At 34.9% G+C, this 13,433-nt stretch overlaps 2 protein-coding genes across 5 annotated transcripts in view; both read right to left on the minus strand.

The window, feature by feature from the left end:
* LOC100749044 (LIM and SH3 domain protein Lasp) overlaps nucleotides 1-8,114 on the minus strand; it is a 42,971-nt gene extending 34,857 nt beyond the window's left edge. The window contains exon 1 of one of the 2 annotated variants that reach the window (XM_003487925.4): nucleotides 7,703-8,114. In XM_003487925.4, coding sequence (XP_003487973.1) covers nucleotides 7,703-7,771 — 69 coding nt within the window. In that variant the 5' untranslated portion in view covers nucleotides 7,772-8,114. The remainder of the gene's footprint in view (nucleotides 1-7,702) is intronic. The other variant, XM_003487924.4, reaches the window with a different exon arrangement.
* Nucleotides 8,115-8,962: 848 nt separating this feature from the next.
* Nucleotides 8,963-12,914, minus strand: LOC100748925 (3-hydroxyisobutyrate dehydrogenase, mitochondrial). 3 transcript variants are annotated; one of them, XM_024366291.2, is made up of 7 exons: nucleotides 12,747-12,914; nucleotides 11,290-11,369; nucleotides 10,811-10,989; nucleotides 10,599-10,720; nucleotides 9,524-9,734; nucleotides 9,327-9,453; nucleotides 8,963-9,251 (listed from the first exon to the last, which is right to left on the minus strand). In XM_024366291.2, exons 2-7 carry the CDS (start codon nucleotides 11,323-11,325, stop codon nucleotides 9,063-9,065), a joined length of 864 nt encoding a protein of 287 aa, XP_024222059.1. In that variant the 5' UTR covers nucleotides 11,326-11,369; nucleotides 12,747-12,914; the 3' UTR covers nucleotides 8,963-9,062. The 3 variants fall into 3 exon arrangements, with proteins under 3 accessions (XP_024222059.1, XP_003487971.1, XP_024222058.1); XM_003487923.4 differs by lacking the exon at nucleotides 12,747-12,914 and adding an exon at nucleotides 11,455-11,744; XM_024366290.2 differs by lacking the exon at nucleotides 12,747-12,914 and adding an exon at nucleotides 11,465-11,740.
* Nucleotides 12,915-13,433: the final 519 nt, after the last annotated feature.

Below are 13,433 nucleotides of genomic sequence, written 5' to 3' on the forward strand. Positions count from 1 at the left end.
AAAATCGTCTTTGAATTTTTGCTCGGTACGCGTACGGTACGTTATAACGGATCTCACGCGAAAAACGCGTCTATGCTTCTACGCGAAAAAAGGAGCCGAAAATATAGAATAAAAATTTTTTAAAATTTTTTTTTTAATTTTTCCATCGAGACAATGATCTACAGTGAGATCTGTTATAACGAGGCGCGATGAAGTGCACGCGTACCGACCGAAAATTCAAAGTCGATTTTCTCGAAAACAAAGCCTCGAACGAAAAATGTTTATTCTATATTTTCGACTTCTTTTTTCACCTAGCATCACCCCCTTACCGCTTGTAACACCAGTTACCAACTACCCTGTATATATCCATAGCTTACCTATAAAACGTCAGTTTTGTCAACATTGGAAGTAAAAAATCGCAGGAATTTCGCTTTCGTACGAGCCACGATCGCTCATATGTTACACAATTACAAGGAACAGAAGCAGAGGATGGTAACAATCGGTCGTGTAATCGTGCACGTTGAATAACCAGCGCGGTTTTTCCGTATAAGGATGCTTCCCTACTCGGGAAGAAAGCGCGGCGTGCGAAATTAAATCGACCGCATAGAGGCAAGGAATCGTATCACACTATCACGATGGAATCGCATCGCGCGACGTTTCGTCGTTGAAAGTGAAAGTTGGCGCGGCCGAATCGCTTCTCCGCGGACAATGACAGCCAAATGATCCCGTATGACCTTTCTAACCTTCTAAATATCAAACGTTGTACATATTTCATCGGTGTACATTATTTTATTATTCCTGATCGATGAAAACTTGCGGAATAGAAGTAGTTTAATCAAAATCGAATGAAATTTAATGTTGAATGACTTGCCAGGGATGAAGATAGTATTTCTTGACGTGGAAAAATAGTTCGAAGTTTATGTTAAAATTAATGTAGAAGATAAGAAAAAATAAGTTGAAGAAATTCAAGTAAGAATATTAAGTTTAAAAATTAATCTATATAAGTTAAATAATCTATGTAGCATTAGTCCCTAATCTATTAGGTTGTCCGAAAAGTTTCTTTCGTTTCATAAAGTGATAATAGATGAAGAACAATTTCTGTTTTATATTATTTTATTGAATTGATCCATTTCGTTATATTTCTATTATTATGCTCGTGCTTAATTCAATAAACTAATATAAAACAAAAAAACATTGTGCGTCTATTATTTCCTTATAAAACAAAAGAAACTTTTCGAACAAGCTAATACATAAACCAGGGATTAATCTATATCTAGAGATGCAATTTAAACGAATTTGAACTGCTTCGAATGTATATAAGTGGCGGGAAATTTGAATCATTGCAAACATAATTCCATACTTGAAACGTTTTTGTAAGGAGGTATAAATTATTTTGCGGTGAAATTTGAACGAATACAACTTGATTTGTTTCGCTACGCTTGCAAATGGCAAGGATGTTGATTCGTCAGGAATAAAAATGCAATGTTGAAAGTAGAAACTGGCGTCAGAGTTGGTAGTTCTATCGGCTAGTTTTTTCCTTGCTTTGCAAGGGAAATAGTTTGTGGTTTTAGATTTATAGAAATGTCGCCGAGGATACAGGTTTGTGGTGATAAATTAGTATGTTGCAGCTCGTCGGAGAATTGAAATGCAACGAGGAGGTTCTCGATTTTTTCCTACTAAAAGGTATCTAGTAGATGTTACTCGCGCACGTAGAATAATTATTCGCGTTTTCGCAACAACCGGTGGGAAACAACCGGATGCCGTGTCGCATCGCTGGCATAACAGAAATTTCTAACGGCTGAAACCGGGGATGCAGGAAAGTAAAAGGCTCATTCTTCTAGATCACATCGTGCATCCCATGATATTACCTCAGATCATTCTATTATCCAATACAATTCTCTTTGTTCAACAAGAATAAATTCTTCGAAATTTAGATAAAATTTTTATCTACAGATAACGTAATTTTTCGTCGATTATCAATCATTTTAAATTCTTGGAAATACATAATTAATCGAGTTTTTTGACATTTTTAGATAATTATTTTTTTTTTTTAATGATTATTTATTCTTATGTTATTTAATCGACGATTCTTGTTTGATCGATTAACGCCCTCGCTATTTATCATTAGGAATATCGTTCGACTAATTTCAAAGTGGAGATCATGGATATTCTCAACTATGAAAAATATTCTTCTCGATGGAATCACGTAAAAGACATTCGAGCAAATATTTGTGGTTCGACTCTCAAGCGGAGCGCAAACGTTCGTACGCTCGGCTCGAATCAATGTATTTTTGAAGCGATGTAGGCGCAACAGGTTGGGAATGACTCCCACCTGTTGCAACCGTGTGCCAGGCCCACGCAACCGAGTAGCCTCAGCCTGGAATTCGATTATAATTTCACTAAACTACGTTATTCCTGAGGATCACATAGCACGTTACTATAGTCGTATGATAGATGATCGTTTCGGATTTGTTGCCGAGCTATCGTGACATTTCCATTTTTCGTTTCGGTGATCTTTCGTATTCGAGTGGCATTCAAAGCAAAGGTGAGCGTTTGAATATGTGAAATTTCATTCTAACTTCGAACTGTTATCGATGCAATTTGAAAATTTATCAGCTGTGAAATTTATAAATTAAAAAGTGTACAAGATTGAAAGTTTGATGAATTGAGAATGAGAAAATTTGCAAATGATAAAGTTTATAAGTTTGAATGCTCCAAAATTGAAAGTTACGAAGATAAAAATTCAAAATGACAACAAACGTGTTCAATTTCCATGGAAGCGAAGACGATAAAAGTTCGCTCTTCGCCCTCGACCACGCCTTAATTTAATCATAGCGCGTGTTTTTGAAAAAAGAAAGAAGTAACGGGGAGGGGGAGGGGGGAAGAAAACAGAGAGGAGGAGGATCAACAATGCCGAGGGTGGTGAAAAAAGCAGCTAGCGGTTCCTTCTCGGTTAATGGGACGAGAATTAATTGCTTCTACACCAGGATGCGTATGTCTGGCCGTACGCAGATGCGGGTAGTGTAAATTGAAACAAGACACTATTTGAATCCGGCGCTGCACCATAACCGCGCCACATATACGATCGAACGTGCAAAAATAGAACAAACACTGTGAACGCGCTTCAAGCCCAGTGAAAGTATCCGATACAACGAAAAAATTCGTATAACGTGCGCGTGGAATAAAGAGCGATCTATGGATCGCGATCTAAAAATACATAATATAAACGAGATCGGTCAAATACTTTGCCACTACGAATTAGAAAACAATAAGAAACAGCCAATTTTTATATCCTTTTGCGTTCTTTTCCACCTTACAAAGTAGATATTCTTTTGCAATCTAATATTATATATATTTATAATATTAGATTAATAATAGAGAAGAGAAGGGCAATGCACGACGGGGAGGAACGACAAGAAGGAAGCACAGCAAGGAGGCAAAAGCCCAAATTTGCAATAGTTTTTTAGTCATTAGTTTTTAGTTTTTAGAATAATTTAGAATTAATTTATAAGGGGGTGATTCTAGGCGAAAAAAGAAGTTGAAAATATAGAATACAAATTTTTCGTTCGAGGCTTTGTTTTCGAGAAAATCGACTTTGAATTTTCGCTCGGTACGCGTACGGTACGTTATAACGGATCTCACGCGAAAAACGCGTCTACGATTCTACGCGAAAAAAGAAGCCGAAAATATAGAATAAACATTTTTTTTAATTTTTCCATCGAGACAACAATCTACAGTGAGATCCGTTATAACGAGGCGCGATAAAGTGCACGCGTACCGATCGAAAATTCAAAGTCGATTTTCTCGAAAACAAAGCCTCGAACGAAAAATGTTTATTCTATATTTTCGACTTCTTTTTTCGCCTAGAATCACCCCCTTTCCGCTTGTACCACCAGTTGCCAATCACCCTGTATAAGAAGCGAAATAGGTATAAAAGATGTAAAACCGAAAGTTCGTCCAAAGCCGAAAGGCGCGGACTAAGCAATGATAAAAAAAAATGTTAAATTACATACAGAGAGAGAGAGAGAGATTTTTCCATACATAAACTTGTTAATAAGCGGTGTAAGAGTCTGTATGGACAAATTACAGATACGTATATAGGCCACACATGCCCCGTCCTCACTGAATGCTTTCATTCCCCCTATCACTGTCATCATTAGTTCCATGGCGCCAATTTGAAATTTCGAGGAATACAATAAATAAATTTGAACGAAGAAAATAAATCCGTTATTCTATTATAAAATTACACATAACACGATCGTTTTGTTTATTCCATTATGGAAGAACTCATTGCAAAAAAGTACAATAATGTAATTTATAGGTATAACACGAATTTGAGATTGTGGAGAGTACAACAAGCTACTTTTTGAATTAATAAAAAGAAAATTCTTTCGTTATCATTTGTATCTTATAGAATTATACTTAACAATAATTTCGCTATTTCATTACGAAGGATTAGTTACATAACTCGAAGTTCAAATTGCAAACAGAGAACATCAAATAAAGTTGAATATTTCTAAAAGGAAAAATTGCCCCATTGTCGTTTTTCCATCATATAGTCATATTTAACGACCGTTTTGTTTCTTAATTGCAGACAACTACGTTACAAAAAGACAACGTCCTTTTAGAAGTAATTTAAATTTCTTCTGATTAGAGGGACGCAGCACGCGTTAATTGTTCTTCGTGCGCTAAATTCGTCTTCCTCGACGATGCAACGCTCTCGCTACTCGCTTTGATCCGCGCACGTTGTCCTCCGTACTCGAGGTTTCTTCACAGATGGAGACCACTGAATCAAGATGAAGAAGGAGCGAAGATACAAAAGAAGAGCGCGCGCGAGAGAGAGAGAAAGAGAGAGAGAAAGAGAGGAAGGTGCTTCTATACACGCTATTCACAAGAACGTACAGGCTACGAATAACGAGAAGGCAAGATATGCGCGTGCGCACGCGGAGAAAGGAAAAATCAGCGAGCGCGGTAACAGACTGTAATTTTACAAAGAAATAATTATTCGCGGGTAGATCCGATTCTAGTGGTTTGCCTTCGTACATAAAGTATATATATATATATATATATAAGTTTCCATATAACACAATGTTGACCGATCACGAATAAACTCGTATCTTCATGCACAAAATTAAATTGTTAGTTTTTTATAAAATAGCCTGTGGCGCGAATCAGTTTTTGTATGAAATATCCGGTCAACGATGTGTTAAAGCTTGTACGATTTTAATAATTGAAAAAGTAAAAAATTTGCTACCAGTTATTTTGACTGGTTTGGTATTCATTTCACTCATAAGAATGCTTATGTATATTAGTCGACAGTGAAACTGAGACAGTAAAACTGATCAAAAATCATAATTTTGAGCCACATACATATGTATACCGTGTATCATACACATATGTATATAAATACTAAATGTTAGACATAAGTGAGTTAAATTAAGGAAAAATTAGAGCTGTAAATCGTAACGTCCTAAAGTTTAACACACATTGTATTTAATAAAATTAAAAACAGTCGGATTGTAAGCATTTTCAAATTTCTGTCTATCCTTTAGAAAGGTTAATGGCTGAGTAATCTAGTCGTGACCCAGAGAAGGGGCTAAAAATACATGAACTTAGAGGAGAGCAGGAGAAGGACGTAGGAAGTGAATTTAGAAAACCAACGTGAAGAGATCGCGCGTTTCGATACGTCCAAATTTAGGAGGTCCGAGCCTCTGCATCCAGCTCCGGGTTCGCTTTCCGGCGCAGAGTACCGCCTACACGATTTAAGCCTCGTTAACGCGATCCTATGTGCACAGCAGTGTACGTTAAATAAATTGTAACTGCTATACGTTATTTCAACGTCTATAATCTTATTGAAGACGATTAAGCGACTGAAAGTCGCGATATGTTCAACTATTCCACAAATACAATGTACGAAATAACGAAAGGGTTAATACCAATAAACACGTGCAATTCACACGAAATCATTAGTTACCGCGTCGATAGCAACACGCTTGGCACGTGCAGTTTTCTATGCCACATTGTGTGCACTGTCGTGACGCTTCCGTCGAAACAACCCTATTAACGACATTGCCTCGCTACGAGTTAGTTGAACTGTCCCCAGAGACGCGATTCTGTCACACAATATAAGATGAAAATCAAGAATGGGAAAATTATTTTGTAGAGCGGCTTCATCTTCGAGAGAAATGCTTTTGAAAATCAAAAAAAATACAAATGAATTTAAATTACCTAGTAATTTATTATATTACTTAAGATTTTGTTGAAAATGTTGCTCATTTACACGGCCATCACATAACATCTGTATCTAAACTAAAATGATAAACTAACCTCAAAATGTTTATTACGTTCGTTGTGTTCATTCCTAAATCTTAAAAATAAATTAGTAAGGAGGTATTGATAAATAAGTCCTGACATTGTACTCTGTGTATGCGAAAAAACATAAGAGAGGTTTATGTTAAAACCTCTAGCAAGTTAGAACGTATACATTCGATAAGTTTTCATATATAAAACGAAACATCCAGTATCAACTTGTTATTATGGCTTTTCGTTGTATTTTGAATCATAAAATCTCATCACCTCTCTGATATTACTACAATTTTCAACATACGGTATATACCAAACTAAAATATCCACTAGGAACTAACTAATTTCCTTGTATGTCACATCCTCTGGAAAATGACTACGCATATCTCAATTAATCGTCTATTCGAATAAGCATGCGTAAGTTGATGATAATGGTTTCGATGAAAATGAACTAAGAACTACAAACGTACTATAAAGAAGCAGCATCTTCGTCAGAAAAATGTTGGTAGATTCGATGGAAGGGAGAACAGAGAATATGTTGTACGCTGGCGTGGACGGACAGAACGACACAGACAATTATGCCGAATGGAACAGCACGCCTCAGTAAGCGGAACTAAACGAGAACGGTACATCCTACGATCTGTTGCAAAAAGTTCCGAGCCGTTCCACGCTATCCGTTCACAGCGGGATCATTCTTGAAGGAGATATGTATAAACCAAGAGCGGAACGTTTTCGAGGCGCAAAGAAAACAAAGAGGCTCGTGTAGTTCTTTTACAGACAATAATCTACAATCTAGAATCTAGACTGTAGATAATACGTTGTCTATACAAAAAAATCTTATCGCGTATTAGAGATTCTTTATATAAAGATTATTAGTTTCCAAAGTGCAAAAACAAAGTTCGCTTTACTTATTAAATTCGCATGCGTATTGGGTTGGAAATAATCGCACCGCACGAAAATCGTAAATCTTTCCGGGAAACTTTGAAGAGACAGTATAAGACCACTTCTGTCGTTCGAGTAACAGTAAACCAATAATTTAGCTCGTGTTTATTGCATTAAATCAAATAAAGATAATACAAATGTAATTCTATAACCTATTTTCATTTCATGAGAGAATAAATTTGGTTGAAACATTTGTTACTACATACAGATGAATAGACTGCGGACTTTTATGTATTTATGAAACATCTGATGGTGCAAAAATACACAGAATACACAAAATATGGATAAATATGTAAATATCGAAGATATAATACTCGTTATAATTTTTAGTGGATAGAATAAATCTCTAAATTTAAGTTCCATTTTTTAAATTATATTCATAAAAATATGAATTTGCATGAATATCCGCAATCTACAGATGAGAGAAAACATAGTAAGATCTTCGAAAATTCACCAGACAAACACAACAAAAACGTACCTTGTCGAGGCACTTGAGCTCCTCGATCGGGTAGACCGTTTTCTCGCAGCGGGCGCACGTCTTGCTCATCTTCTACTTCTTCCTTCGTTTCTTCGTCGTCTTTCTTCTCTTTCTCTCCTTCACAGCCGCAGTTCCGCGTACGTATGTATCTTGGCCTCTCTTGTCTTCACGAAACACTGCGCGAACGTAAAAACACGTGTAACACTAACGACACATCCGCGCGGTCTTTCGTATCGGGACGATCGCAGAAAATCAGAGACAGAGCACGTACACGATTTGAGATTGTTTACGAATTTTCTCGACGACAACCGCCACGATTAAGAAAATGCACACCAGCAGAAAACCTCGAACTACACGGGTGCCACAGAGCCGCACCAAACTACACTGCCCTCTTGTTCTCGTCTAGCTACAAAAACTTCTTGACTGACAGTAATGGTGGTGTACCACGCTAATCAAAACGATAACGAAATATTTATATATATCAAATCTTTCCAAAATCTTTTCTGCAAGAAATTATTTATTTGGAAGACTTTAATTACGAACAAGTGAGATACTGATTTTATTATTCTTCGAAATGTTGGTTATAAATATCATTTCAAGCGTAGCTATCTCGAATGCAATGTGTTGGTAAGGTAGAGCAAGTCGAAAATATCTTGATAATTTAGGTTTAGAATTACTTTCTCAGATTAAATTTTTTTACTTTGAAGTATCTTTTTTGTGTGACGTTTTAATAGATAATATGCAATAATTGGATATTTAATGATGCTATAATAGATACGTTTAATTCAATTGGGAAAGTTTTAAACTAGTAAGTGGTTTAACATACTGCGCTAGTCAATGTAACAACGTGTGCTATTTACGTCTATCAGTAATTTAATTTTCGTATGGCTAGAATTGAATGTAAGTAATCAAGGAATACGTATGATAATTTTAACACGATTATCTGCGTTTGCACTATAAATATGAGTAATTTTAAAACGTGACGTATATAAATATCAGCGTGACAAAGTCGGTATAGTAGAAAACTAATACGTTTGTAAAAAAACACTAATCTGAAACAATTCGCTTCTACTTTATGTCACATCCTATTTATTATTATATATACTATGATATATTTACATATAACATTAATCTGTAATCTTTTAATTCATTATTCTCGATTTGTTACCGACACTTCGTTACTGTTCCGTCTTGTAGCGCACTCTATGCTACCATATCACAACACGTTTCAAAGTTTAAGATAAAGAAAATCCAATACTACATTTCAAATATGTCTAATTACGTATAAAAGATTATAAAATCATTTATTAGAATATACACTTAATAGTAATAAATTAGTTACATCATTAGATTTCTAGAATTAAAGTTGTTGCTGACCTTTAAGAAACTGATAAACGAAACTGAAATCTTTCTTTGTAAATCCTTGAGCGATAATTGCTCTATAAATTTGATGAGCCAAGGATCCAAAAGGAATACTTGCTTCTACCTTAGCCGCGGCAACCTGCGCCAATCCTAAATCCTTGGCCATTAAAGTCACTCCAAAACCACCCTAAAATTAAATCCATTAAATACACCAATAAAGCAAATCTTAACAAAATAAAAGAAATGCAACGTAATTAAGTACCTCGTAATTTTTAGAGCTTGGAACATTGTCGAGGATACCTGGAACAGGATTATACAACTCGGAAGACCAACATCTGCCGGAGCTAGAGTTCACAATATTAGCTAACACCTTGGGATCTAAACCTAACCTAAAATACAATAACCAAATGAAACAGTTATATTTATAGTGTAGTATGAAATACAAACTGTGCGAGTTACTTTTGTCCGAGATTAAATGCTTCAGCTGTACCGATCATGCTAATAGCCAAAAGCATGTTATTACACAATTTTGCTGCTTGGCCCATACCCACGTTTCCACAATGAATAATCTTAGATCCCATGGATTTTAAAAGAGGCTTGGCAAGTTCGAAATTTTCCTTAGAACCTCCAACCATGAATGTTAACGTTCCATCCTTAGCTGCGTTTATACCTAATTGGAGTTAAACGAAATGACATTAACACGTGCTCAAACATATCTTCGCATCGTCCATGAGTATATTCGATCATCTATAACCACATCTAACTTTTTACTATTGTACCTCGCTGGTCACATTATTCAATCATGTTTTAAGTCGCATGTATACATAAAGGATTTTTCTAGATAGATTTCGCTCACAGTATAAATAATACAAGTTGCCTAGATTTCCAATTTTTATGTACGGTAGTAGATTTTATTTTCGAGACAAGAAATTGTTTATAGTTCAAGTAAACAGATTACGTCTATTAAACAGTTATAACATCCGATTGAATGTGTTTTATTAATATGTAATCTTGGGCAGAAACTTGACAGAAATATAGTATAGAACGCGAATTTCAAGTCGTTTAAATAGATAGAAAGAGAAAAAGCAAAAAGGACGCAAGCAAGAAAGAAAGATGTGGGATATACTCTATAATGGTAGATGTGGAGCATCTATGTGCAACAATAGGTACTATTTTCTCTGCATCTAACTGTAGAGTGTAAACACGTTGTGGATAAAACCAGCTTAAGAATTATTAATACTTTATTATTTTTTTCCAGGTGAACGGAGTCGCTTGCGACTCGTGGTTCCTTGGAGACTTTTGTTCCTTACGATGAACGAAGAACGTTGCAATAAAAAAATTTTGATCTTAAAAATCATACCCAAATTCAATTTTCCACGAACTTTTCTTTCAAATTTTCATCGATTCAGAAGTGTAGATTTACTCCATGCTGATTTATATACGTTATTCACTTTTCATATACTCTGTCCTGTTTCCTCGTGCACTTTGAAACTTTTATTAATGCATATGAATTTCACGATCTATTTAGAATTACCTCCAGATACTGGACTGTCTATAAAATTAACGCTCATTTTTTCAGCCTCCTTCGCCAAGATTTGAGATACAAACGGATCTATTGTGCTGCTGTCGATCAGCAGAGTGTCTCTTTTTGCTGAACTGAAAGTACGAAAAGAGAAAAAAGAGACTCGGGTATTTCTTTTTTAAAGATAATACGCTTGATAAATTGAGAGGAGGATACTTATTTACCTCAATAAACCATTTTTAATGTTATAAACGTCCAGAACATCTTGATTAGATGGCAACATCGAAACGACTACTTCGACGTCTTTTACCACTTCAGTAGGATCCGAAGCTCTGTCAGCACCTACCTCTGTCAAATTCGACACAGCTGATTCGTTCACATCAAAGACAACTAGTTTGTGACCCTGTAACATGATATAAATCAATACATTCGATTTTAAATGAATCTTTAGAAAAACATTATTTGATTGCAAGTATGCATATATGGAAAATTTCAGCTTTTTCAAGTGGATTTTTCTTTTGTAAATGAACATAATACAGAAAAAATGTAGGAAATATCTATAGTAAAGTTTCGTAATTGTTATATAATTACTTGTTACATAATTTAATAGGTAAAGCCATTTTCCATTTATGCCTTATTTCTTCGTTTCGCTTATTTTTCACAAAATTACGAATTTGCATAAATATAATAATGAATAATTTACGTTTCGTAGAATATTTCTCGCCATGTGACCACCCATGTTGCCCAAACCGATGAAACCGACTCGAGAAAAACATCGTTTCCCTGCATCACATGTAAGAAAATAAAAATATAAGGTAAATATTGATTTCTTATTGTCATCGAATATTTTTACTGTAAGATAAACAACCTGCACTAACACAGATAACAAACTTCTGCAATGAAGTAAAAATACTCATTGTAAAAATGCTTATATCACAGTACGTTAAGAGAATTGATAGTTATCATTGAATTCTGTCATTATACAATATTATCATGCACGATGGTCATATAAACAACTAACTATATCACGAAACATCACATGTATTCGAAAAGTATAGCACTGCAAACAAGGTATAATATTTTCGTAGGTAAAGTTCAGTTTTCGAGTATTCGGCACAAGATTCAACGAGAAACTAACCAAACAGCTTATGAATGATGTTTACCATAAACGTGTTATCGACATGAGTTCAGTCTAACCTTATCGTATAGATAAATATTTTTTTGTTAGCTGTGTTGTACTAGAAAAAATATACATAGCTACTATATTATTATAATATGCCTTTTAAAGACACTGTATGTATTGCGTAACGAAAATAATCTAACAACGAAAATGGAAATTACTTTCTCGTAGGTCGGTTTAATGTTGCGTCAAGTTCATGCCTTGTCGTTTGTCATTTAAAAAGTAATTGTATGCTGTTTTATATACGTATTTATTTATTTCAAACGAGTGAAAGAAATGAAAATATACCTTCTTTGTTATTAGGCAATCATCTTTTTCCTGGTAGTGCATTCAAATATCTACTTGATAACGAACAAAATTTATTTAATTATGAAGATGAAAACTTTAAAACGATTCGTTATAAAAGAACTCTGCAGTATGGTTTTTTATTTTAGGAGATAAGCATAAAGTCCCAAAGGTGCCAAAGGCAGGTGATTAAATTTGCATGATGTTGTTCAGAATCCGATGTACTCAAAACATGGGCATAAAAGGAATTAGAAACAAGCACGTATTTCACGTATTACGTTATATTCCGCCGCATTACCATCTATTTTATCGAAATTTTTCTACAATAAATCCAGAAGTGCATGCATCGGCCTCAAAAGTAAATCAAACTTTGATGCGGGGAATAACAATACAGTGATAATTCGGACAAATATATAGATTGTCTTATTCAGATTTTTCTATCGATACTTGACATGCGACATAAGTTTTTGATGCTATCTGATTTTTTTTAAAGAACCATAACGATTTTCTTCTGTTTTTGCCGTAATTAATTTCATTAGTGTTTTATTGCTACTTGCGATGTAAATCGTTCCAGCTTTGTTGATGTTTGCACGTGTGTGTGTGTGTTTGTGCCGACTAAGAACTAAGTGGTTCGAAGGCCACCCTCGTTCGAAAAAAACACTGTATGTGGTTGACCATTTAATAGAAATATTTACAGAATACTAGGAGCTGTCCTGTAATCGTGCCTCACGTTGTGTGTAATTATTCTGTATAAACTATCTTGCGCGAGTGTTCTATCAGTTCGATGTACAGATGATTCTAACATAAGAAATTTCAACCGTTCGAGTCGTTCGGACTGCCTTGTATGTTTTATAGATTCTAACGACGAATAGGAGGAAAAAATGGCTTTGTTCCTTCCTTCCACAACCAATTTCAGGAGGATGGAAGTAGGGTGCAAGCGATATTGTATTTGATAGATGGCGTTTTGACAGCTTAGGGAATTTACATGGTTTCGTTTGCTCATGGTCACTGAGTATCGTTACGGTAACTTATACGTTTATAGCAAATGCACCGCAGGTACTTGGAGATCCAATAACCAAAGGTTGGGAGCTTAGTACACTAAAACAGAAATATTAATAGTAACCTTGTCGATTTCTACCTGCAAGTCATGCTTGTTGTAATAATCAGTATGTTATCTTATCATTTCCGATAGAATAAACAATAAGTAATAACAATAAATTACAACAAAAAAAATCAATATCATTTCCTGTATCTTTACCAGTGCCAGTACTATCATTCTTGCATATCTAATTGAAGAAAAACTTTGCTTATCTCGAATTTAATACTAATGACCTTACAGTAATTCGCTTCTAAACCTTCATATACAAAATTTATTGTCATTT

The sequence above is a fragment of the Bombus impatiens genome, unplaced genomic scaffold (assembly GCF_000188095.3).
Source record: "Bombus impatiens unplaced genomic scaffold, BIMP_2.2 scf_0208, whole genome shotgun sequence".
Taxonomy (NCBI): domain Eukaryota; kingdom Metazoa; phylum Arthropoda; class Insecta; order Hymenoptera; family Apidae; genus Bombus; species Bombus impatiens.

Bases quoted from the DNA above. Each gene is read 5' to 3' on its own strand.
- LOC100748925 (XM_003487923.4), bottom strand. From the start codon at position 11,503: ATGAGTATTTTTACTTCATTGCAGAAGTTTGTTATCTGTGTTAGTGCA. The intron at 11,370-11,454 runs GTTGTTTATCTT...CATGTGATGCAG, and splicing joins TGTTATCTGTGTTAGTGCAG to GGAAACGATGTTTTTCTCGA. The intron at 9,735-10,598 runs GTAATTCTAAAT...AACTCCAATTAG, and splicing joins AGACAGTCCAGTATCTGGAG to GTATAAACGCAGCTAAGGAT.